Raw genomic sequence first — 24045 nt, forward strand, 5'->3', positions numbered from 1 at the left:
TCAACTTGTCTTTAAGCATCTATGTTTTATAGTTTTAATATTAAATTAGCATCCATCTGGATGATCTGGCTGAGCTTCCCGAGGAGCTTTTGTAGGAAAGTAGTTCCGTAAGGAGTCGCTCACTAGCCAGCAGTGCTCACTAAAAAGGTTCCAGATGGAAGGCCAGGGTTTGGTACTGAGCAGTAGTAGGAAACTGTTTTAAAGTGAGCGATAAAGGAAATGTGGGCGGAGACCTATTGCAGGAGTGGGTTCCTGTGGCCAGGTCAGCACTTCTGTCACTTCCCCAACTATATCCAATTAATTGGTCAGAGATGTGAACCAGTCTCAGTACAGGCATTTCCCCTGCAAATGTTTTTATTCTACGTAAGGCCTTGTAGCTTCCCTTTGCTGAAAGACCCAAGCTAGCTGCAGCTGCCCACTCCATGCTGTCTTGAGATGGGCTCAATTTGGGGTGCATCATTTTTAAAAAAGGAACCCAGCGCCATTCTTCACAACTCAAAATATCATTCACTTCTGGGAGTTCTCCAGCCTGTGTTGTGCTCTGCACTTCTGCTTTCAGATGCACCTTTCTGAGGCCACTGGATTTCTTCAAGTTGCAGAGACCCGTGTTACTGCAAGGTGAGGAAGGCGCTGTTGAGTGAGTAGATCTTCCTCCAGTTGCTGCCTCCTGTTCTCAACTGTGTTCTTAGAGTGTCCCACTCAAAAAATTTTTTAAAGATTTTATTGGACAGCACAAGCAGGGGAATGGCAGGCAGAGGGAGTAGTAGAAGCAGGCTCCCTGCTGAGAAGAGTGCCCAGTGCAGGGCTCCATACCAGGACCCTGGGATCATGACCTGACCCAAAGGCAGATGCTTGACCAACTGGGCCACCTAGGTGCCCCTAGAGTGTCCCAGTCTTACTGAGTTCCTGAAAGGGGCCAAGAACACCTTGCCTGAATCACCACCGACCATTCACTCCTGGCAAATCCCCCAGCGCCCAGTTCTGTGAAAGCTCAGAACTTCTAAATTCTAATAGTGTTACTTCTAATAGTTCTTGTAATAGTGTTACTGCCCCTTATGTCCATGGTGTGTGATGGGGTATGGTGGGTACCCAAGTAGTATTTTTTTTTTAATTTTTTTTTTTTTAAGATTATATTTATTTGACAGAGATCACAAGTAGGCAGAGAAAGGGGGAAGCAGGCTCCCAGCTGAGCAGAGGGCCTGATGTGGGGCTCAATCCCAGGACTCTCAGATCATGACCTGAGCCGAAGGCAGAGGCTTTAACCCACTGAGCCACCCAGGTGCCCCACCCTAATAGTATATTGTTGAATCAATGAATCAAGGGAAAATGGGGCAGCTGGCTGGCTCAATGGGTAGATCATGTCACTTTCAATCTTGGGGTCATGAGTTCAAGCCCCACATTGACCACAGAGTTTATGTTAAATAAATAAATAAATAAACAGCTGTCAAGAAGAATGAAATCTTGCCATCTGCAATGGCGTGGATGGAACTAGAAGGTGTTATGCTGAACAAAATAAGTCAGACAAATACTGTATGATTTCATTCACATGTGGGATTTAAGAAAACATAAACACGAAAAAATGTTCATCATCACTAGCCATCAGGGAGATTCAAATTAAAACTACATTGAGATATCACCTTACACCAGTTAAAATGGCCAAAATTAGCAAGACAGGAAACAACATGTGTTGGAGAGGATGTGGAGAAAGGGGAACCTTCTTACACTGTTGGTGGGAATGCAAGTTGGTGCAGCCTCTGGAGAACAGTGTGGAGATTCCTCAAGAAATTAAAAATAGAACTTCCCTATGACCCTGCCATTGCACTACTGTGTATTTACCCCAAAGATACAGATGTCGTGAAAAGAAGGGCCATCTGCACCCCAATGTTTATAGCAGCAATGGCCACGGTCGCCAAACTGTGGAAAGAACCAAGATGTCCTTCAACGGACGAATGGATAAGGAAGATGTGGTCCATATACACTATGGAGTATGATGCCTCCATCAGAAAGGACGAATACCCAACTTTTGTAGCAACATGCATGGGACTTGAAGAGATTATGCTGAGTGAAGTAAGTCAAGCAGAGAGAGTCAATTATCATATGGTTTCACTTATTTGTGGAGCATAACAAATAGCATGGAGGATATGGGGAGTTAGAGAGGAGAAGGGAGTTGAGGGAAATTGGAACGGGAGGAGAACCATGAGAGACTATGGACTCTGAAAAACAATCTGAGGGGTTTGAAGGGGCGGGGGGGTGGGAGGTTGGGGGAACCAGGTGGTGGGTATTGGAGAGGGCACGGATTGCATGGAGCACTGGGTGTGGTGCAAAAATAATGAATATTGTTATGCTGAAAATAAAAAATAAACTAAAAAAAAAGAATAAAGAATGGTCAAGAGAAAACAAAAGAAAACATAAACACGGGAAGGGAAAGAATAATAAAAGATGAAAACGAGACAAACCATAAGAGACCCTTAGCTATGAGGAACAAATAGAGGGTTGCTGGAGAGGAGGTGGACGGGGGTTGGGGGGGGATGGGGTAACTGGGTGATGGGCATTAAAGAGGGCACTTGGAGTAATGAGCACTGGGCATTGTTTGCAACTAATAATCACTGAATTCTACCCGTGAAATTAATATGTGATAATTTAAGTAAAATTAAAAAATTAAAAGGAAAATGAATCGCTGACATCAATAAATGCAAGAGTCTGGCTGGCCTGGCCTCTCTCTGGTAGTAGCCATGGCTACAAAGAGACAGGAATAATCCACTAGATACATTGGCCTTTTGCCCTGAGGTTAGAAGGGATTTTGTTAAACACTGAAAGTATAAAGCAGAAATCAAGTCTGTAGTTTAGCATCCAGACAACAGAAGGGATCAGGGAACTTAGTGACCGTTAAGTGAAGTGTTTTCATCTTGAGCCAGATGCTGCGTCTCAGCAAGCAGAAGCCTTTATGCACAGACCCCAAGTCACTTCTGCTCCTGCCTCTCTAGTAGTCCAGCAAGTATCTCCCCCAGGGGAAGAAACAGATGGTCAACATGAATAACGGAAAGAGCACTTGGGGCCACAGCTGAGATCAGTCTAGAACCTCTTACGTATTTAGTGGCCTTGAGCAAGTCACATTCTCTTTACCATGGGCTTAACACCAGAGTTTTGGGGTGCAAGTGCTTTGTGAAATGCTAACCAGGTGTGCTTGTGGGCTCCGCCTCTGTGTGGGGCACTGCATTACCCCTTCCTTCATTTGTTCTATTCGAATTAGGGATTTGGAAAAAGATAGTTTTAGGGACATCTGGGCGGCTCAGTCGGTTAAGCGTCTGCCTTCAGCTCAGGTCATGATCTCAGGGTCCTGGATCGAGTCCCACATCGGGCTCCTTGCTCAGCAGGGAACCTGCTCCTCTTTCTGCCTGCTGCTCCCCCTGCTTGTGCCTTCTCTCTCTCTCTGACAAATGAAATCTTAAAAAAAAAAAAAAAAAGAGTAGCTTAGAACGAGAGAGCAATAAGTAAGTGTCTACTGTGTGCCAGCACCTTCCATACATTATTTCCAATTCTGTCAACCTCTTAATCATACTGATGAGGACCCTCACCCGAAGAGCCCAAGGGCGCACACTGTCAGAGCCCATATGCTTTTCCTGGCTGAAAACCAAATGGGTTAAGGATGAAATCATGGAGGTAGGTCAGAGATCGATTCCTAAAGGGGATATTCCCTAACCTTTAAGGTCTGCATTTTGCAAGTCAGCCACACTAACCGTTCCTCCGTGGGCCCCAATGTCTGGGTCCCCATAGCAGCCAGGGCTGCTCTATGGGTCTGCCAGTGCTTGGGTTTCTCCAGGGCCCTGCTCTCAACATACACAGAAATGGTTCCCAGAGAAGTGACTGCATTCCCACCAAGGCTGGCTTTGTCTACTCAGGGTCCGGAGGCCGAGGGAGCTCCGAAGGGGAGACAGGTCACCTCTGCTGTCCTGACTGGTCCCAGGCCGCCCGAGCTTCCCTCACCCTCCAGCAGAGGTCACCTCCTGGGGAGACTCCGGGCCTTGGCCTGCATCCCAGGTTTGCAGTTGTGATTTATTTCTGGTACATCAGCCTTCCGTCACCAAGTGGCAAAGCCCGAAAGCCGAAGGAGGAGCAGCAAGATATCTTACTGTGGCCACGAGCGTCTGCGGGGTAGCTGCTTCAGCGCTCAACTGTCCCCACTCCCCAAGGGGCTCTGAGAACTTCAGGATTCCTGTCACATTCACTCCGGGGCCTGCGAGGACCTAACAGTGAGTAGCTGGGCGGGTGATGGACAAAAGCCAGGCGACAGGCAGAGAGAGGGAGAGGCTCTGCGGCAGAGAAGACAGAAACCCCAAGAGCTGTTAGACCCACTTTTCTCTTCTGAGGGCAGATGGATGCAGAGCGACACCACCGACTCTTGAAGCCCCCGTCAGGGTATTTGCCTACAGAGAGCAGGTTCCCTGTATTTTCAGACTCTCTGAGCTTGGAGGAGGGATGTTTTGTTCCAAAAAAAATCAGGTAACCTACTCCCATCTGGGGACCCTTCCCAAAGAAGTCTTGGGAAAGGTGTGGGGGGTATGGATGGAGGCCATGGACAGAGGCCCAAAGATGGCCCAAGTTAGGCCTAGAGCAAGGGGCTGGCCCTCCTGCCCCACCCCAGGAGAGGTGAGTGCAGCCAGAAGTCTGTGAAGCTCCTCATGCCAGAGAATGGAGACCCCAGCCTGGATGGCTTCCGGGGCTGGGGGTGGGGTGGTGGTCCAGATAGATACACCCTCTGCCTGTGGAGGGCTGGGGAAAGGGAGAGACGGTGTGCTACCCAGTCGTGGCAGGTGGGGGCACAGATGCCCATCTTGGGAGCTTAAAAGGACTTGCAGGAAATAGGCTTGTTTTTACAGGAACAGACATTTCTGTGCTCAGCTGGGGTTGCTGACTGGGAGCCTGCAGCAGCCCGGGCACCTGCTCTTGGCAAAGGAGACTGTTGTTATTCTAATTCTTCCTCTGGTAACCAGGCACCCGGCAGTGGGGACACCAGGCATCCTGGAACAGCGAGCCCCACTTGGCTGGTCAGAAAATTGGCCCCTTGGATAGACCAGGCCTTCCTGAGCCCATAAAGGGCAGTAGAAGTGAGACTAGAGGCTGGTTTGGCCCTATGGAGTGTGAACTTGTGCCCATTTTCTGTCCGCCCCCTCTCCATCCCTCAAATCCTCTATCGAAGGTAGGAGTACTAGGTGGCCTCGTGGGTTGGTGGCCACCATATTCCTGTGGCAAAGCCAGCTAGCTCAGCAGCTCTGTGTCTGGCCTGCATATCCTGGCTTGGTAGTGCCCCGAAAGGCAGTACCTGCCACAGGGCTCACTGGCCAATATTTTGGTAGGACATGGGGCATTCTGAGGACAGGTCCACTCTGCCATCAGGACCCTGAGCCAAAGGGATACCTCCAACCATTGACTAACATTCAGGGAGCAGCACTGGGCACAGGTGGGGAGGAATGGCTAGGGCATCCCAGATAAGATCAGTCGAATGGAGGAGGTGACACCACCCACTGATGAGTGACACCAGAGCTTGGGACCATGAAGCTCTGCATCCCTCTGAGCACCAGGCAGAGGGCTTCTCGAGGAGTATGGAAGAAAGAAGAGGAAGAAAGAGAAAGAGAGAGACATGGAGCGAGGGACAGAAGAGCAGGCAGGCAGGCAGGGAGGGTGGAAGGAGAGGACAAGAGGGAGGAGAGAAGGTTAGGAAAGTCCTGGATAAGGGCAGAATGAGTAAGGAACAGTGGGAAGCACAGGAAGTGTGTCCTCGAAGGAGGGGAGTTTCCAGGAGAGGACAGTTATGACTGTAGGTGGCAGGGAAAGGCTATAGGACTGCCATATCAAGAAGGGAAATCATGAAGCTTCTCATCACTCAGAAGTGCAGAGAACAAGCAGAGGAAAAGCAGGACCACCTTCATCTCCTCAAAGAGAGGAGACAGCCCTTTACTTTGTCCCCTGAAGGTTTCTCGGGAGATCTTTCTGGATTCAAGGGTGTGACAGCCTTGTGAGAGCTGACCTTGAGGGCTGATGGCCCAACCTCCTGCCTCCAGCCTGGGCTTAGGCCTGGCCAACCACATGCTGTCAGAACAGCAGCTTACAGCCAGAACATTCCAGGAGCCACGTGCTTGCCTGGGGTTCACAGAAATTTACAGCCAGTGGGAAGGTGCAGGTGTTTGGAGCATTCACAATAGGGCTGCTCTGTGCCAGGTGATACAGACGGGGGAGAAAGGGCCTGGCCCTCAAAGGGCACACCACCTAGATCAAGAGGACTAACAGCTGCTGCTGCTTCTTTTTTTTTTTTTTAATTTAAATTCAATTTCGTTAACACCTGGTGTAATATTAGTTTCAAGGGTAGAATTCAGTTGACAGTGTCTTTCTATTTCTCCCTCAGAGCCCCTGAGAATCACCCCGAGTTGCTGAGCATGACCCGGGACGAGGCACTGCCAGACTCGTACTCAGCACAGGGCTTCTATGAGAACTATGAGCCCAAGGAGATCCTGGGCAGGTAAGGCCCAGACCTTCCCCAGGAAGTGCTGTCTTAGGCTCCAGCCAGTTCCATGGCCCCTTTTCCATCCCCAAAGCCTTATCCCCTTGAAGAAACCCTTAGTTTGGGTCCTGCCCTCCTGAACCAGGACCGATGAGAAGGGTACAGAAGCATCCAGGTAAGAGACCTCTCCCAGCAGAGCTGTCCCGGTGCTGTCGACAAGCACATCCAAACCCAGTTTTGTGCCAGTGTCGGAGATCAGGGGTCAGAGGGAAGATTATGGCCTTCGGTGCTGAGAAAAAGCACTGAACTAGGAGTCGAGGGTCCCAAGACCAGGCTTATTACGAAGCAGCTCCAGACAAATCACCCTCCAACTACCTTCTTCATCCTGCCCTCCCCCCAAGCTCACAGGGAGGTTGTGGGCAAGAAAGGACCTTTCTTTGGTGGCTTAGACCTGGGATTCTCCCTGGGGTGAGGGGGCCCTGGAACCACTTGTCCTCCGCACCCCCAGAGGAGTGAGCAGCGTCGTCAGGCGCTGTATCCACAAGCCCACGTGCCAGGAGTACGCTGTGAAGATCATTGACATCACTGGCGGAGGCAGCTTCAGCCCTAAGGAGGTGCAGGAGCTGCGGGAGGCCACACTGAAGGAGGTGGACATCCTGCACAAGGTCTCAGGGCTCCCCAACATCGGTGAGTGGTGGCCCTAGGCCCCAGCACGGTGCTCCACCATGACTCTGCTCTACTAACCCAAGTCCAGGATCGTGGCCCCACCGGCCCGTCTCCTGCCCCTGAAACCCCGCCAGCTCGGTGCCCTGAGGCGTGAGACTCCCAGTTCCATGCTCTCCGCTGCGGAGATTCAGTTCTAAGCCTCCTCTTCCAGCCAGACGGAAGGGGTTGCAAGCAGGGCTGGGGCTAGTTGCAGGTTGGGAATGGGAACGCGAGGTCCCTGGGCGGGTCCCTCCCTTAGCGGTCCTCCTTCGAACAGCATTCTGATGCCCCTTCCAGCTTCTGAGGTCGGTCCAAGCAGCTTTAAACCTGTTGCTCCTCTACCCCTGCTGCCGCTCTGCCCAGGCTCCTCTGCTACCTGACACGAGTTAGTCATTTCCATTTCAGTACAGCTGAAGGACACTTATGAGACCAACACTTTCTTCTTCTTGGTGTTTGATCTGTAAGTACCCAGCCCCGGAGCCAGCCACACCCTGGGGCCTGTCGGAGAACCTCCTGTAGTGGTCCCCTATCCAGTGCTTCCTGAAGCCCAACAGTCAGCTCCCAACACTGTGGAGGCCAAATACGATCTCCAGTGCGTTAGGGAGATCAGCCCTGGGGGTCAGGCTGCCAGGTCTCGAGTCCTGTGTCCACCATGTAGAAGCCAATGATTTCTTTCAGTGTCTGTTTTCTCATGGGTATTGCAGAAGTAATAATAGCACAGCAAATGGCAGGATGTAAATGCTATGAATTATTTACTACAATGGTCCTTCTACAAGCGGTCCTTCAACCCTCACTTTAGACACGGAAGCTACAGCAATGAGCAAGACATATAAGGTTCCTGACTTCGTGGAAGGATTTTCAGAGAGTGAAGAGAAAGCAATAAAGTCAGCCACAACACACGCACACTTACGTACATGTACAGACACATGAGCCAGAACAGGGCTTAGAGAGAGGTGGGGTTTCTTTAGATGGAACGACCGGCCAGGGAACGCTCTCCAGAAGGTGACCTAACTAGAGACACAGACGAAGTGAGGGAGGGATCAGAGTCAAGACCTGGAGAAGGCTCTGCAGAAGGGCAGAAGGAAGAGCCAAAGCAAGGGCCCTGCTGGGTGGGCTTTGCATGTTCCGGGAAGCCAGGGTGGGGGCAGGGAGCAAGCCTGTGGTGTTGGCAGGATGTGAGGTTGGTCTGGACCGAACACCAGATTTTGCAGGCATGTTAGCCAGAGTCAGGATTTTGGAGGGATGTGAGCAGGAAGGTGATGGGATCTGATTTACTTTTGAAAAGCATCCATCTGACTGTGAGGAGGCAAGAGTGGGAAGGAGGAGACCCTCAGTATTGGTGCAAGAGGCCCAGGAAAGCAGGTGGTAAAGGTTATATTTGGGGTGTGGCTGAAAGAATGACATCTTCGTTGTCATCATCAATGTCACTATCCCCCTGCTTCTGCACCACTAGGGCTCACAAGATGAGCTCCTGTCAGTGTTAGCTCTGAGAGCCTCTGTTTTCTCAAGAAAGGAAAAATGACACCAACCACTCTCTCTCCCAGGCTCTCAGCATTAAATTCCAACCACACAAAGTGCTCTGTGAACAATGCATTCAGACCTACTATCATTCCCAGGGAAGGGAGCCCTCCAGCTCCCTGTTCCCCCACTCCCGAGTCCTCACTGAAGAATGTGAATCTCCCTGTGTGCATCATTCCTGTGGGGGCGTCTTGATTTCTCCACACATAATGGCTAATTTAGGGACTGGGTTTACCTGAGGAAATTACTCAAGTAGATTTTGTCTTGTTAGAATGTTTCATACTGTAGCCATACTGTAGTACAAGCAGGGTTATTGTGCTCGGAGACACAGTGTAACTTGGCTGGTGTGTACTGTTCAACTGCCACCTCCAGGAAGCCACAGCCCGTTGCACCCTGCACAGTACCCAGTTTTACTGGTAAATCTTTCTGCAGCTGCTAACAGTGAATTCTCCTAGTGTCTTTAAAATGGAATTAGAATGATAAAAACTGGATTCACACATTGCTTTTTAGGAACACAGTACAGGTATCATGCAAGTAAGTTTCACCGCTGTGAATTCTAGGTTATCTCCTCAAAGGGGCCCCCTTCCACCTCCACCAGCTAAGCTCAAGGGTTTTCTTGCCTCTGTGCCATGGGCCAAATCCCTTGTGCCTTAGGAATCAAACCGATTTCCCCAGACGGGTGGCTGGGAGGGGGCAGGACGCATCTTTCCTATTTAACCAGGGGAGACTTTCCCAGGATCCCCAAGACTTAACTGGCTGCAGCTGTCCCAACTCTGCTCAGTGACATGGTCCTTTAGAGCCCTTGAGGCAGCTCAAATATCCCTAACCTTTGAAGAAGTCGCTCGGGGAAGCTATTTTTAATGCTGTCCTGAGTTGCCCTCCAGAGTGTAACTAGATTGTTCTAGCAGCGACCTCTTTCCACGTCATCCCAAGAAGTGAGAAGACTGAACCATAATTCTTAATCCCAAAATAAGCAGACTTCGCTCCCTCAGCACCTGCACTATGGCTTCTACCATTCGTTCCTGGGAAAGATCAGGATACTCCTGTCCTTCTGCTCTGCATCTGGGGCCTTGGACCAGTGGCTCGGGGTCCCTCTTTCACCTCCCAGCCCTGATTTTTTTTTAAGATTTTATTTATTTATTTGACAGACAGAGATCACAAGTAGGCACAGAGAGAGAGAGCGCAGGAAGCAGGCTGCTGGGCAGAGAGCCCGATGTGGGGCTCGATCCCAGGACCCTGAGATCATGGCCTGAGCTGAAGGCAGAGGCTTAACCCACTGAGCCCCCCAGGCACCCCCCAGCCCTGATTTTGACACTGACAGATCCCAGTCTGGGCTGGGACTTCCACACATGGGGGACCCGACACTGCTGCCATCCTACCCCTTCAGCCCCCCCGCTCTCTTAATCTTCTAGACAACGGCTCTACTCACGTCCCCAGCTTTTCCCTGCAGCCCTTGGTCCTTTATTGTGGCCCACCCTGTCTCTGGAGATGTGAGGGTAGGAAATAGGTCCCTGGGAGCAGGATAAGGTGGGGTGGACTTGGAACCAATCCAGCCACACTCTGTCCCCACAGGATGAAGAGAGGGGAGCTCTTCGATTACCTCACGGAGAAGGTCACTCTGAGTGAGAAGGAAACTAGGTAAGGATCCACCTGCCCCCACCACCACCCCCTGTCCCAGAGCACAAGTGGTCCCACCACCAAGGGCTTGGAGGGGGCACAGCTTGCGTTTGTCTGGGCTGGGGGTGTGCTGCAGGCTTCCGCAGCCTTCCGCCAGCCTGTCCGGAGCCCTCCCTCACTGGCAGTCCGGCAGGTACATGGGCTTTCGTCTCCCTCCTGGGAGATCTGGCCCTGCAGAGGAGGAGCGAGAGTAACACGTGCCTGTCCCACCCCAGGAAGATCATGAGAGCTCTGCTGGAGGTTATCCGCAACTTGCACAAACTCAACATTGTGCATCGGGATCTGAAGCCTGAGAACATCCTTCTGGATGATGACATGAACATCAAGCTCACCGACTTTGGTTTTTCCTGCCAGCTGGAGCCAGGAGAGAAGCTGCGAGGTCTGGTAACATGGCCTTGACCTATGTCAGAGGCTCAGGCTCTCTCATCCACACTTCCAGGAACAGAAAATGCCTGCATTTCTCCTCCAAGTCCTCCCCCCTTCCCCGGGAATAAAAATGTCACTGTCTCAGGTTGGGTGTCTTTTCGGGTAAGCCTCATCCCAGGGTTGGGCCAGGTTCCCACTGCTGGTGTTCTAGGCCATGAAACCACAGGCCCACGCAGGTGGTCCTAGGAGCCAGCACCTAGTCCCTGCCCTTGGTCCTGCAGTTGGTCAGTGTTAGAAGAATCCCAGCCCAAGCACCCGGTCACTTTTATCACCACGTCACCATTGTTTTCTTTGGACCTTCCCCTTCCAAGTGCCCCCTGCTGACCTATCCCGATGGAAACTATTCCTGCAGAGGTCTGTGGGACCCCCAGTTACCTGGCCCCTGAGATCATCGAATGCTCCATGAACGATGACCACCCAGGCTACGGGAAGGAGGTGGACATGTGAGTATACTGGGGAAGACAGCGACCCACAGTGACAGGGGAGTCCCCATGGCCCAGAGCACCTGGTTACGGAGGGAGGAAATGGCAGGAGCCACAGCCAGCCCTCCCGCCTTCCTGTCTCCCTGGTGCCAGGTGGAGCACCGGGGTCATCATGTACACCCTGCTGGCGGGCTCCCCGCCCTTCTGGCACCGGAAACAGATGCTGATGCTGAGGATGATCATGAGTGGCAACTACCAGTTCGGCTCGCCTGAATGGGATGACTATTCAGACACTGTGAAGGACTTGGTGAGAGGCCAGGCCTGCTGGAGTGGGGGGCATATGGTGCTGCAGAATGGAGGACCCTGCTGGGAAGACCCTCTGTCTCGTCAAGTGTAGCGGGGACCCTGCCTTGGTGTCTTCAGCTCCCTTCCTTGTTCTCTCAGGTTTCCCGCTTCTTGGTGGTGAACCCCCAGGGCCGCTGTTCAGCAGAAGAGGCCTTAGCGCATCCCTTCTTCCAGCAGTATGTGGTAGAAGAAGTGCGCCACTTCAGCCCCCGGGGCAAGTTCAAGGTACCGAAGCTCCTCCCACCCAGGGCCCCGGGGCAGGACCCTCAAGCCCAAGCCTCCAAGTCCCCTTCCTTCCCCCAGGGACTCGTTTCACCCACAGGGCTTCCAGAGCACCTGCCCTTCCGCTCTCCACCCATCCCCGCGATGGTTCCAGTTCAACTTCTGAATTCAGAGAAGGCTCCATCTGGCTCCTACAGCCTACATCTCTGCAGATGCCACAGGGGTTGGGATGTAGGGAGAACACGGGGAAGCGCCCAGCAGTAGGAACACAAGGCTTCATGGCAAACGAGCTCAGGGACTCTCTGCTTCGGAGGGGAAGGAGACAGGCCAGCAGGGGCTGGGGCCAGCTTCTCACTTCTGGCTCTCCACAGGTGATCGCTCTGACAGTACTGGCTTCAGTGCGGATCTATTACCAGTACCGCCGGGTGAAGCCTGTGACCCGGGACATCGTCATCCGTGACCCCTATGCCCTCCGGCCTCTGCGCCGACTCATCGACGCCTACGCTTTCCGGATGTATGGCCACTGGGTGAAGAAGGGACAGCAGCAGAACCGGGCTGCCCTCTTCGAGAACACACCCAAGGCTGTGCTCCTTTCCCTGGCTGAGGAAGACTACTGAGGGGCTGGCAGGCGGGGTAGGTAGGGTGGGCAACAGGCAAGGGGGGGAAGCCCAGAAACGTAAGCTGAGGAGTAAGACCATGCCCAGGCCTCTATCCACAGGGGGCACTTGGCCCTGGCCAGGACCCCTGGCACTAGGGCCACCATCCCCTCTCAGAGGCTCTGCACAGGAAGAGCAGGTTGCTCCCATCACACGTTGTAAGTGTGGTCAGGGCCAGGTCCCGGGGAGGGGCAACTAGCATTTGGGTTTGAGAGCCTTCCTGCTTCTCTCCTTCCCAGCTGTACCACCATCTCAGGTCCTTCCCCGAGACCCAGAGTTCCTGACACTCACAGGTACTTCCCTTAGGGTTCCAGGAGGAGGGTAAAAGAGAGGACAGTCTGAGATACACAATCGTGGAAATTTTACTGACCCCGCAACACCCACTGACACCATGGGAGCAGGTTCCTTTCCAGGGACATGTGTTTAGAGGCATATGGAAGCCCTCATATAATTAATAATAGAAAAGGAAGGTTCTGGTATTTGTTTCTCTGGAGTGTTACTTACTTTGTGACTCCCACAATGTAGTTTTGTCTAGTCTATAATTCAGTTCTCCTAGACCTTTTTAAGACTCATACTTTAAAGAGCCTAGCTACCGCCTTCTACAGACCAACAGCGGAAATCAGGTTCCCTCAAAGGCACATGAAACACCCCAAATGAGGCTAATGAAGGATGATTTTCCTTCTACAGCAGTTCGCTGGGAAAAGAAAAATGGGGAAATTCTGTTTTCGGAAAACAATGTGGGATCCCTGCATCAGGCACTGAGAAAGGGAGAGGGAACAAATTTAAAAATTTCTAATGACGGGCCTTTCAGAGCATTCTGCCCCAGATGTTTAAGGACTGGCCCTATATGGTTAATATCTGACCTCTATGAGAAACAGCCAGCTCCCGGGCCACTATCCCTGAGTCAGGCCCCTTCTTCAAGAGATAGCGGGACCCCTCCTCTGAGGTCAGAGTCCTCTCCTGGCCTGATGAGAGATGCCTGCCACAGAGGGATGGGGTAAGGGGAGGGAACTCCTTCTTGAGGCTAAAGCTGAAGAGCCTGGAGTTTGGCTGTGTGGAGTGTGGCTGTGTGGGAGTGACACGGGTACCACCGGGCTTTTCTCGGCTCTGCGTGGCTGTTCACAACTCCCCAGGCAGGCGGCCTGCACTGGAAGCACAGCGGAAGCCTAGGTTGTCTGAGGCTGAGTCTGGAGTGTTGCCCATCCTGCCACCAGAGAAGAGGAAAGAGAATGGACATTCGTTGAGAAAGGGGCCTGGAGCCTTACCCAACTTTCCTGCTCCACCTCCTAGGGCCTGCTGTGGTCCAGGGTGCCTAAGGACTCAGGGCAGGGACTAGAAAGAAGGCTGGTTTGAGCGCACTCCTGGGGAAAAGGGTAAGAAGGGATCTGGGATATGGTGGAGGAAGTGGGAGTGCGTAGTCCTGAGCGTCTGCTCTGGAAGGCAAGAAAGGCAATGACTAGTAGCTTCGGCTGCTCACAGTTCAGAATAACTCAGCCAAGACAAACCTGTCAGTAAGAAGTGAGAATATCATGTGCCAATGAGTACTTCATACTTTTCAAAGGACTTTCACATATATTCCTGCATTTGCCATTTCTCAACCTTCCAGCAGGCAGGTTTGTTCACCACTTTACAGACCCAGAATCAGATACCAGGAAGATTCAAATGTCTTGGCCAAGGCCAACCAATGCTTCACGGGCACAAGAGATTCAGTGGCAAACCAGCTTCCTGGTTCCCAGGCAGTACTTTCTCTACTACTTTACTGTAGAAGAGGAGGGAGGGAAAGCCGGGGCCCTCACTGTACCAAAAGAACCAGCTGCAAACCTGACTTCCTGAGGCCACGGAAGCTGTGGTCTCTTTCTGGTCCTTATGGAACCCAGGAATGGGAGGAGTCAGAGGGAGATCATCCAAATAACCCTACAGATGAACAAAGCAGAGAGTCCCAGCAGGGGACTCGGGAGCCTGGGACTCTACCACTCAGGCACCAACACTACCCATCTGTGTGACACGAGCAGGTCCCAGCACCTCTGTGAACCTATTTTGACTGTGAAGTAAAATGGTTATAGAAAATGATTTTTCATGTGCTTTCCACTTTGAAGGGTGAGCATTTCCATGACCACGGGCCATGACCTAGTACTGATGTGGCCATTCCCCTCCCCTGCCTCTGCCACCTAGTTATGAGGACGAGAGGAGAAACCCTTATGATGCGAGACACAAAGTCTCTCTGGTTGCTGAGACATGGCAAGAAAAGGTGCAAGTTGACCTAGGTTCTTCTGCTTCTCATGGCAAATGCTGCTTATTCTCTTTCCTCTACCCACAATCTGGGGTGCAGACCGAGGGGTGGAAGCAGCAGCAGCACCAGCTCTGGGGCTGCCTGTGCTCTGGGAGAACAGGACCCAGACCCTCAGACCCCAGCTACCAAGCTCCTCACCTGGTGGTGACCCGGGCCCGGTGATTGGCAGAACCATCAGCTGTGTCGATCCAGGAGGCCCCCCGAAGGACACGCATGTCCTGCTCAGCAGCCTGGTATGGAGATGCTGTCCACTCCCACACGTTGCCCATGAGGTCATAGAGTCCTGCAGCACAGCAGGTGGGTCAGTCCCAGGCTGGGCAGCACCATCCCCTGCCCCATAGGTATCAAATGCTTCCCTGGTGGTGTTTCTCTCGCCTCATCCTTCAGGCAGAGTGATCCCACCAACCAATTTGAGTGTTGAAAGCAACGTGGAGGGAGAACTTACCGTAGTTATTCTGGGGGGGGAAAGCATTCACTGGGGAGACTCCATGGAAGCCATCCTCAGCCTTGTCACCCTTGGGGAACTTTCCCTGAGGGGGAGAAATTTAAGCTCAAACATTTACCATCCTGTTCCAAGGTGGGTGTTCCTGCCTGCTCGGAGGAAAACCAAGGTCACCTGGGGCAGGATGAAGGGCATGAGGCAGTGTACTGAGATGCCCATCCTGAGCTCCCAAACCTGTCTCCTCATGGGCTCCACCCTTACCTCCTGGCTGGATTAGGAAATGTGTGGTTTCCCTGTGCCCATAGTGGTCTACGTCAAGCCCATCCCACTCCCACTTTCTCCACTTTCGGCAGCTTCCACCTCTCAGCCTTGAACGCCAGGTCTTCAGTGCCTTGGGGAGGCTCCTCCTCTCCACTCGGCACCACCTCCCTTCTCAAAGACGACTGATGCCTGCCCTATGCTCTCCTGCACCATCTCCTCCCCTTCTACCCCCAACAGTTTAACTCTCCCTCATCTGACCCGACTCTACTGTCCTCATCTGTTCTTATCACCAAAATGCTTGGAAAGGAACCTGTATTTGCCGATGCAGTTTGTTCAATCTTCTCAGTAAAACTGGGGTTCAGGTCCCCCTACTCTACAGAAGCTGATCTCACTAAAAGGAAGATGAAGGGGTAATAATTTACTCAGCAGCTACTCTGCTCCGGCTGCCACATTTCTCTCTTTTAATTTCATCCTTGCACGGCTGTGAGGTGAGTATTTTCTCCTTTTAAGAAACTGGCAACTGAGGCTCAACGTGGTTAACTTATCAAAGACAATAGAGCGAACACCTCAGATGTGTCTTTCTGCAAAGCTCTGATCCCAAGATCATCTAAAGATCAGTTTAGCCCTCAGGTCCACTTTAATGCTTTCCCCTGAAATGCGGATGCCGTGCCTGCCCCCCCACACTCTACAGGGATTCCCAGGGGAATAACATTCTTGCCTAAGATAAATGTTGCTGACTCTCAAGCCACTTGCTCTGACCCAGACCTCTGTCCTAAGATTCAGACTCATAGATCTAGACTCATGTTTTCAATGTTTGAGCACATAAACGACCCAAGGGTACCTTAAACTAAGCTGATGCTAAACCCATCACGTTCTATCCTTCTGACCCCAACTGCATACCATCTGTTCTGGATGATGGTAGCACCATAACCCTGTTGCCCAAGCTTAGTTTCATGCTTGAATCCAACTCCCTCCCACATCTCCACTTTGATTAATTACCAAACCCCGTCTATCTTTCGGCCATGCCTCTCCCATTTGGCTTCCTCTCCATCCCATTTCTACTTGATTCATGTGTTCATAATCCCCTGGGCCATTGCCACAGCCTCAAATTCAGAGACAGCTCCCACCCCTGCCCCCACTGCAGCTCTACTTCACTTAGACACCAATGAGTGACTAGCATCCTCCCCAAATCGAATGATGTTGTGAGTCCCATTTAAAATCCTTCACCAGTTCCCCACTGCCTGTGGGGAAAACCGTACAACCCGCTGTCTACCTCATCTCCTATACCTCCTGGGCTCCAGCCTCTCTGAATTTGTCCCATTTCTGAACACATGGTATCCCTTCCAATATAATGCTGACACTCACATTGTTCCTTCTGTTGTGAACACCCTTTCCTCCAATTTTCGCGTGGCAAACTCCTATTCCATCAGCTCAAATGTCATCTTCTCCATGAAGTCACCCCCACCACGCTCAGGCAGTCACTAACTTCTGCAACTCTTCGATATGAAGACCTACCACAATGTCCTTTGCTTTACCAGGTTCCTGTCCCATTAGGACACAAAGCCCACTGCAGTCCCACAGCCCAACACAATGCTTAGCCTCAGGAGGTTTTGGTCGATGCTTTGAGAAGGGACGGGGTGAGGAACATATGACTTACCTGCCACAGGTTGGTGCGGTTTGGCTGGAACTGGTTTCCCCATGGGTAAACCTGACCTGCCAGGACACAAGGAGACAGTGGGGGAGGAGGTGAAGGGTTGTGGAAGGGAAGGCCAGAGAGAGGGAGGGAACCAGAAGGAAGTCAGGAGGTGGTGAGAAAAGAGAGAGCGAGCGATTACTTACTTTCATTTCCCATGCCTCACCATCCACTCACCATCCCGCATTCGGAGCCCTTGGCCGCCTGATCTGCTCCAGGGCAGTGCAGTCCCAGGTGTGGCTCGGACTCAAGCCAGTCTGTAGACTATCTGTTACCCGCTCAAATCCGGAGAGGTACAGACACTGAGAGTAAGAGCTCAGACACTTGTCCATTGGACTTAGACTGGATAAATAAACAAGCAACCTCATTTATCACAGTAGTTTTGACTAATGGCATGGCTGGTATTTAAAAAGCAGCGGAGCTGCTGTTTCCTTCTCCTGACTTTTTGTTTAGTCGGGACTGCCACGCTTTGTAGGAGTCCCTTCACGCCTACGGAAAAGGATTCTGGGTAATTCTTTTCTTATTCCCTGTACTATGTTGTTCTGATTATATGCATTGAAATATAACATGTCTGGGTAGAATCTCCAAGAAAAACCAATTTTACGTCTGTTTCTTCATTCCAGTTTTCCAGTTATTAACTTTTATTGGTCTGAGATGGATCAGAACTGAGAATGGTAACAAGTGGCCCTCCGCCAGCCACACAGATTAAGAAGCACTGCTCTAGGAAGTATGGACCCTTCCCCCCCTTCAAAGCTCCCACACAGGGCAGGATGGGGAGAAGAATACGGGTAAGTCGCCTTGCCAGCTCTATACCGTTCAAGCCCCCTCGGGCAGCAAACTCCCACTCTTCCTCAGTGGGCAGCCGTTTCCCCCGCCACGCACAGTAGGCACGAGCATCATTCCAGCTCACGTGTACCACTGGGAGCTCCAGTTTCTCTCGGATGCCAGAGCCAGGACCTGCAGGCTGACAGCCAGGATGAAGTCAGACAAGCTTCTGGGACTTCACAGAAGTCTGAGGACGGCTAGGCCTATGGTGTCTGAGTTCAGCTTTTACCACTAGATGGAGCAAGGAAGTCGGAGGAGGCCGCCTGGAGCGTGAGCAGAGGCGAGTCAGGAGCATAAATGTGAACCAGAGGGGAATGGGATGGGCAACGGGCAAGAAGATCAGGGCGGAGGAAACAAGGGTGCTTGGCCGCTGCCCTTTTTAGTTTAATATCCCCAGATGGGCAAGGGGTCAAAGGAAACCAGGCTTCCAGAATAAGAGTCAGCAGGAAAAAAATGAGGCACAGGAACCAACCCTTACCTGCCTCCAGAACGCCCTTTCCACTGGAAGCCACCAGAGGACAGACTACAAAAAAGAAGAAGTATGACCGCCAGATTCTCTGACCCAGCAAGGGCACCTTCCTGGCTGACACACACGAGGCAGAGTGACACTTCAGGCTCAGAAGCAGGGGGTCCAAGTGCGGGTGTTTCTGAGCCCCTGAAAGCAGGCCACCTCACTGCTGTTACTGGAGGGGTGACAGGCTGTTCTCTTGTCAGCTCAGGGAGTAACTTGAACCCTACATGTATCTGGTTTCTTACCGAGCCTCAGTGCGCAGAAACCAGCCCAGTGTGAACACCAGGAGTGTGTGTCCCGCGGACCGTCCGCAGGGGGTCTCTTTTGCTTCCCCCCCACCCCGCCCCCTGCAGCTCTCAGATGGGCTTCCCTGTGATGCTCTACCGTAAGCACCATAACCCACTCGCACTCCCTCCGTGGCAAGCCCGGTCCTCTCACCTCCATCTGATGGGTCACTTTGTTTCTGAGCTCATCCGAGACAAAGTCCTCAAAGACAAAACTCCACCCGAACATCTCAGCCTCTGTCCGGTACTTTTCTTCCCTGACAAACTCCCTGAAAAGTGATATTTCACTTTTAAGCTGATGATAAGGTTCCATGTCCTGCTCTTACCCCCTCTTGCTCCAGAAAACCTCATAGAGTCTCCTCGAAGCCACACATCACAGAGTTTCTGGCAGCAACAAGCACGTCCTACGAAAGCCCGGGCAGGAGATTTTCTTTTAAAATCTGTGGCTGGGGGCACCTGGGTGGCTCAGTGGTTTGGGGCCTCTGCCTTCGGCTCAGGTCATGATCCCGGAGTCCTGGGATCGAGCCCCGCATCAGGCTCTCTGCTCAGCGGGGAGCCTGCTTCCTCCTCTCTCTCTGCCTACTTGTGATCTCTGTCTGTCAAATAAATAAATAAAATCTTTAAAAAAATAAAATAAAATAAAATCTGTGGCTGTATGTTTAATTCACATACAGTACTTTTTAGTGCATAGTTTTGTGATTTTTGACAAAGCGGACAGTCACCATCACAATCCAGATAGAGAGCAACTCCCTCATGCCTCTGCAACCACTCATCTGTTTTTGTCCCAATGGTTTTCCCTCGCCAAGAATATAAATTCACATAAATTGGATCATACATAAATTGGATCATCCAATAAATTGGATCATAACCAAACTTCGCTTATCCATTCACCAGGCACAGATCATCTGGATAATCTCAAGTTTTGGGAGATTATGAATAAAGGTGTTGAGAAGATTTAAGCGGGGGGGAGGGGAATGGGTCTCCTCTCTGAAAGGCCTTCATCATACACCTACTCACCCAACAATCACGAGAGGGAGGCAGAATGTGTTACTATTTCCATCTAACAGATGAAAAAAATGGAATCATATAAAAATAACGTGCTGAAATTTTAGAACGGATGTTCACACAGTTCGGTATGGTAAAGCAAATTTCAGCAAGCAAACTGCCAGGGTAAGATGGATTGTTTTCACTGGGCTAAAAGTACCCCGTCGATGCCCGCCCTTTGATCTGAGAAGACCTTGTTCACCCGTCAAAGGGGCACTGAGAATGGAGGAGGTCAGATTAATAGCTATTTACCAACCTCAGAGTGTCTGAACGGTTTGAAAATCTTCCACCAGAGAGGCAGAGATAAATCATGGGTTCTAAGCAACGTTTAGAGGCTTGCTGAAAGTCTATCATAAACAGATGATAAAAATAAATAAATAAGTAACAAACAAGTGTTATTTGAAATATAAAAGATTTCTATCACAAAATAGATCATAAGTTGAAATACACAAAAGTGCACATGCGTCTACCCAGCTAGCTGTTTCTGTCATGATATAGTGCAAGCCTGACCTGAAGTGATTTCTCCTTAAATTTTAATAAACATTCTTTTAAAAAGCACATATAAGTAGTGCATATTATAGAAAAATGAGAAAATAGAGGTAGATAAAAACAAAAAAACTGAAATCCATTATTACATCAACTAAGATATATCGTCTATATTCTTTCCTGTTCTGCCCCATCCACAGGATTTCTAAATAGCTTTAAGGTGTTTACCTAAAAAAAAAAAAAAAAAGTGCTGGGGCACCTGGGTGGCTCAGTGGGTTAAGCTGCTGCCTTCGGCTCAGGTCATGATCTCAGGGTCCTGGGATCGAGTCCCGCATCGGGCTCCCTGCTCAAGCAGCAGGGAGCCTGCTTCTTCCTCTCTCTCTCTCTGCCTGCCTGTCTGCCTACATGTGATCTCTCTCCTTCAAATAAATAAATAAAATCTTTAAAAAAAAAAAGGTACTTCTGTGCAATTATTCTCATTTGGACATCACAAAAACATGGGCAAAATCTGTTACCTAATGCAATGTTACATCTTCCAGTCCTTTTTAAACACATTTACACTCCATGCACGTATTTTTTAAAAATAGGATCATACCCTGTATATTGTTTGTAAGCTACTTTCTTCACTTAACATCTCACAATTCTTTTTGACAAAAGGATTTTAATGGCTGCTAAGTATTCTGTGTTGTTGATGTAACATGTTTAAGTGATCCTTATGTTGTTAGTATTTGTTCACAATGCCATCTTTTTAGCTAAATGTTTTTGGAAGACTTTCTTTTGCTTAAGGAGAATCTTTAAGGGTGGAATCACTAAGTCAAAGGGCCTGAGAAGTCACCAACCACCCTTATGCTCACCTCCGTCTGTGTCTCCTGAATTAAAAAAAAAAAATTTGTCTTTTATTTTTTATAGATTTTATTTATTTATAACAGAGACAGAGAGAGACACAGCAAGAGGAAGAACATACACAAGGGAAATGGGAGAGGGAGAAGCAGGCTTCCCACCAAGTAAGGAGCCCAATCATGGACTTGATGCGTGCTCAATCCCAGGACCCTGAGCTACCTGAGTTACCCAGGCGCCCGGAATCAACTTTTTTCTAAGTCCACAATGTAACACTTAAGTCATTTCCCACGTTTGCTTTGTCTTTCTGTTCCTTCCTTTCCTTACACTCCCCTCCTCCCTCTCCATCCCCCTCCTGTATCATATGAAGGTAAGTCATGGGTATCTCCTGGATCATTTTTTGCTTTAGCCTGCACAAACATACACAAACATACCACCTTGAGGAGACCAAGACAGCTCAGCATGGCTTCTTAGATTGAGCTGGAACCACAATGTCCTTCCTAGACTAACTCCATTTCCCTAAGTAAATATAAAGAGAATTTAAGAGACTCAGCTACTACGACCCTGCTCCCAATTCCTTCTCCCTGTGGAAGAGGTTTTCGTTGAGTGTTTGACTTCCGCCCATAATTCTCAGTGCTATACCCAGTGTAATGGAAAATCCACTGGCTGAAGAGTTGGGGGATGTGAGTTCCAGACCCAGCTCTGCCACTAACAGAGCGTGAACCTCCAGACTTCAGATTCTTCATCTGAAAACTGTAACACTTATCCCACAGCATTACTGCAAAGATGACATGTAATAGTAAACAAGCTACTTTCCTTTTAGATATAAGGAATAAAAATTTGAAAAAGCTCTACCACTCCTGGAAGAACACCTGATGTACCTGAAATCTTTGTTGGTGACAGGAAATATGTCAATGGCAAAGGGTTTTACTGTCACCTCCCGGACAGGCCCTTCACCATCTCTGCCATCTGGAGAATTTGTTCCCATCTGGAATCTCCCACCTGGTAGCTGGACCATGTTAGTAGTCTGCCCATTGCCTGCAGAGAAGAAGAACCATGTAATACATGTATATAGAACCAGTAATACATGAATATATATTAAACAAGTGGCAACATTTGGATTATATGTAATATTCATAAGGGTGTAATGAAAAAAAGTAGGCTTAAAAATCTGGCCTTAAGTTCTTGTTCTGCCACTTAATTTGTTGGGTAATCTTAGGCAAATTAGGCAGATTTATTTGCCTACAAAGTTGAGATAACATCTAACTATTTCATAGGTGTGGCTGTATAAATTAAAATTTTATGTGTGTGTGAAAAAAAAAAATTTATGTGTGAAATGTTCTGAGCAGATGGTAATTACTCAAGGAATGTTTATTTCTGTCCCTACTGCTCTATTCCTGTACCCAACAACTCTGTCCCAGCTACCTAAACCTAGACACTAATACTCGCAGAACGTGTCTATCCATACTTCTCATGTTGTTTCTCTGCCTCTTCCTCCCCATTTCTTACTGATTTTCCCCATTATATTAGATGTTCCAGGAAGAAAAGTACTATATCTATTTGGCCACTGTATTCCTGGCATCTAGCACAGAGCACAGTACTTAGCAAATAATTGACTGAGATCCTTCATATCCACTGTTTGAACCTCAGAAAATCAGGATTAAAAGGATCATTAATTCAACCCCCTTATTTAACAGGAAAAAACCCAGGACTCCAAAAAGGAAAAATCACGTGAAAAGCTAGTTAGCCGGGAGTAAGGACTCGATGACCCGGGTCTCCTTACTTCCTGCTCAGTGCTATTTCCAACCCACCGCACTTGTCCCCACTTTGGAACGTCCTGTTTCTACTTAAGGACGTCTAAGTACCCTACGTTCCTTTATGGCAGCAGCGTGCAGCCTCTTCGCGTGTTTCTGTCTGCAACCTCCTGTGCTCCTTCTGACGCACTCCCACGGGGACTTCGGCTACCTCAGGGAGAGGAACGAGCAAGCAGGCCCTCAGACTGAAGGGAGTTAAGAGACGACGTGCACTCGCCGCGCCACTTCCTGTCGACACCAGCGCTCGGAAGCCGGAACAGAGACACTGGGGAGCCGACGTTTAGGGACTTAACGAGAACTGTTACCCTTTTAAGGCAGGGAAAGAGGACAGTATTTTTTTCATGACTCTCTTGTGGCTTTTCAAGCTGATATTTACAAATAAAAGTGTGTAATGCCTGGATTCACTTCAAAAAGGCTGCAGGGAAATGGGAAATTGGGAGCGACACCAAAACATCAAGATCAGCTATCAATTCGCAACTGTCTTAAGCTGCGCGACGGGCACATGGGAAGGGATGTCTTTACACCCTCTACTTAACGTCCAGAAGAGAGAAAAAGAAGGGAGTGCACGCCGTTCCCACCGCGCCGCCTCCGGAGGTGCGTCGGGCCGCCGCAAGCCCTTCCAGGAAGCGGGCGGAGGGGCCACGGTCTCTCTCCCGACCAGGGCGGGGAACCCACCCCCTTCCTGATGTCTCCCGGGGCACACAGGGTCAGGCCAGCACACTGACCTAACGCGAACCGCGGACCACACAGGAGCAGCAAGAGCGCCGGGACCCGCGGCGAGGGGCCCATGCCGGCAACACGAGCCGCGCGCACAGGACGGCCCTGCTGCGCATGCACTCCGCGTGCCCCGCGTCGGAAGCCGTACTGCGTGCCCCACGTCGGACGCCGTAGTGCGTGCGTACAGCCAGAGCTTTTTTTTTTTTTTTTGGCGTTAAGGTTTACTTCTTCCGGGGCTACGGCTGGGTCCTGACTGAACACGTGTGGAGCCAGGTAAGAGCGGTGTCGTCAAGCTTAGCGCTGAGGGACGCCGCCTTTCCAGAAGTCCCTCATTACCCTATGAACAGAACATTTTGATTTCCTTCCCTTTCATA

The 24045-nt window shown here is 50.3% G+C and overlaps 2 protein-coding genes across 4 annotated transcripts; one reads left to right on the plus strand and one right to left on the minus strand.

Moving 5' to 3' along the window:
* On the plus strand, positions 1-12946 carry PHKG1 (phosphorylase kinase catalytic subunit gamma 1). 2 transcript variants are annotated; one of them, XM_059154861.1, is made up of 11 exons: positions 1-618; positions 4072-4250; positions 6401-6514; positions 7005-7183; positions 7607-7661; positions 10292-10357; positions 10612-10775; positions 11175-11265; positions 11398-11551; positions 11689-11814; positions 12183-12946. In XM_059154861.1, the coding sequence occupies exons 3-11, from the start codon at positions 6432-6434 to the stop codon at positions 12426-12428; spliced, it is 1164 nt and encodes a 387-aa protein (XP_059010844.1). In that variant the 5' UTR covers positions 1-618; positions 4072-4250; positions 6401-6431; the 3' UTR covers positions 12429-12946. The 2 variants fall into 2 exon arrangements, with proteins under 2 accessions (XP_059010844.1, XP_059010843.1); XM_059154860.1 differs by lacking the exon at positions 1-618 and having other exon boundaries at positions 3651-4250.
* Positions 12814-23808, minus strand: SUMF2 (sulfatase modifying factor 2). 2 transcript variants are annotated; one of them, XM_059154863.1, is made up of 10 exons: positions 23680-23750; positions 23006-23260; positions 22022-22178; positions 18928-19042; positions 18457-18501; positions 17967-18117; positions 17118-17173; positions 15203-15287; positions 14896-15040; positions 12814-13671 (listed from the first exon to the last, which is right to left on the minus strand). In XM_059154863.1, exons 3-10 carry the CDS (start codon positions 22156-22158, stop codon positions 13587-13589), a joined length of 819 nt encoding a protein of 272 aa, XP_059010846.1. In that variant the 5' UTR covers positions 22159-22178; positions 23006-23260; positions 23680-23750; the 3' UTR covers positions 12814-13586. The 2 variants fall into 2 exon arrangements, with proteins under 2 accessions (XP_059010846.1, XP_059010845.1); XM_059154862.1 differs by lacking the exon at positions 23006-23260 and having other exon boundaries at positions 23680-23808.
* Positions 23809-24045: the final 237 nt, after the last annotated feature.

The sequence above is a fragment of the Mustela lutreola genome, chromosome 17, assembly GCF_030435805.1.
Source record: "Mustela lutreola isolate mMusLut2 chromosome 17, mMusLut2.pri, whole genome shotgun sequence".
Taxonomy (NCBI): Eukaryota; Metazoa; Chordata; class Mammalia; order Carnivora; family Mustelidae; genus Mustela; species Mustela lutreola.

Coding starts and splice junctions, on each gene's coding strand:
- PHKG1 (XM_059154861.1), top strand. CDS start 6,432: ATGACCCGGGACGAGGCACTGCCAGACTCGTACTCAGCACAGGGCTTC. Junction 6,515..7,004: donor CCCAAGGAGATCCTGGGCAG/GTAAGGCCCAGA, acceptor CCGCACCCCCAG/AGGAGTGAGCAGCGTCGTCA. Junction 7,662..10,291: donor TTCTTCTTGGTGTTTGATCT/GTAAGTACCCAG, acceptor CTGTCCCCACAG/GATGAAGAGAGGGGAGCTCT.
- SUMF2 (XM_059154862.1), bottom strand. CDS start 23,743: ATGGGCCCCTCGCCGCGGGTCCCGGCGCTCTTGCTGCTCCTGTGTGGT. Junction 18,118..18,456: donor AAAGGGCGTTCTGGAGGCAG/GTAAGGGTTGGT, acceptor CCTGGCTGTCAG/CCTGCAGGTCCTGGCTCTGG. Junction 15,288..17,117: donor ACCGCACCAACCTGTGGCAG/GTAAGTCATATG, acceptor TCTCCCCCTCAG/GGAAAGTTCCCCAAGGGTGA.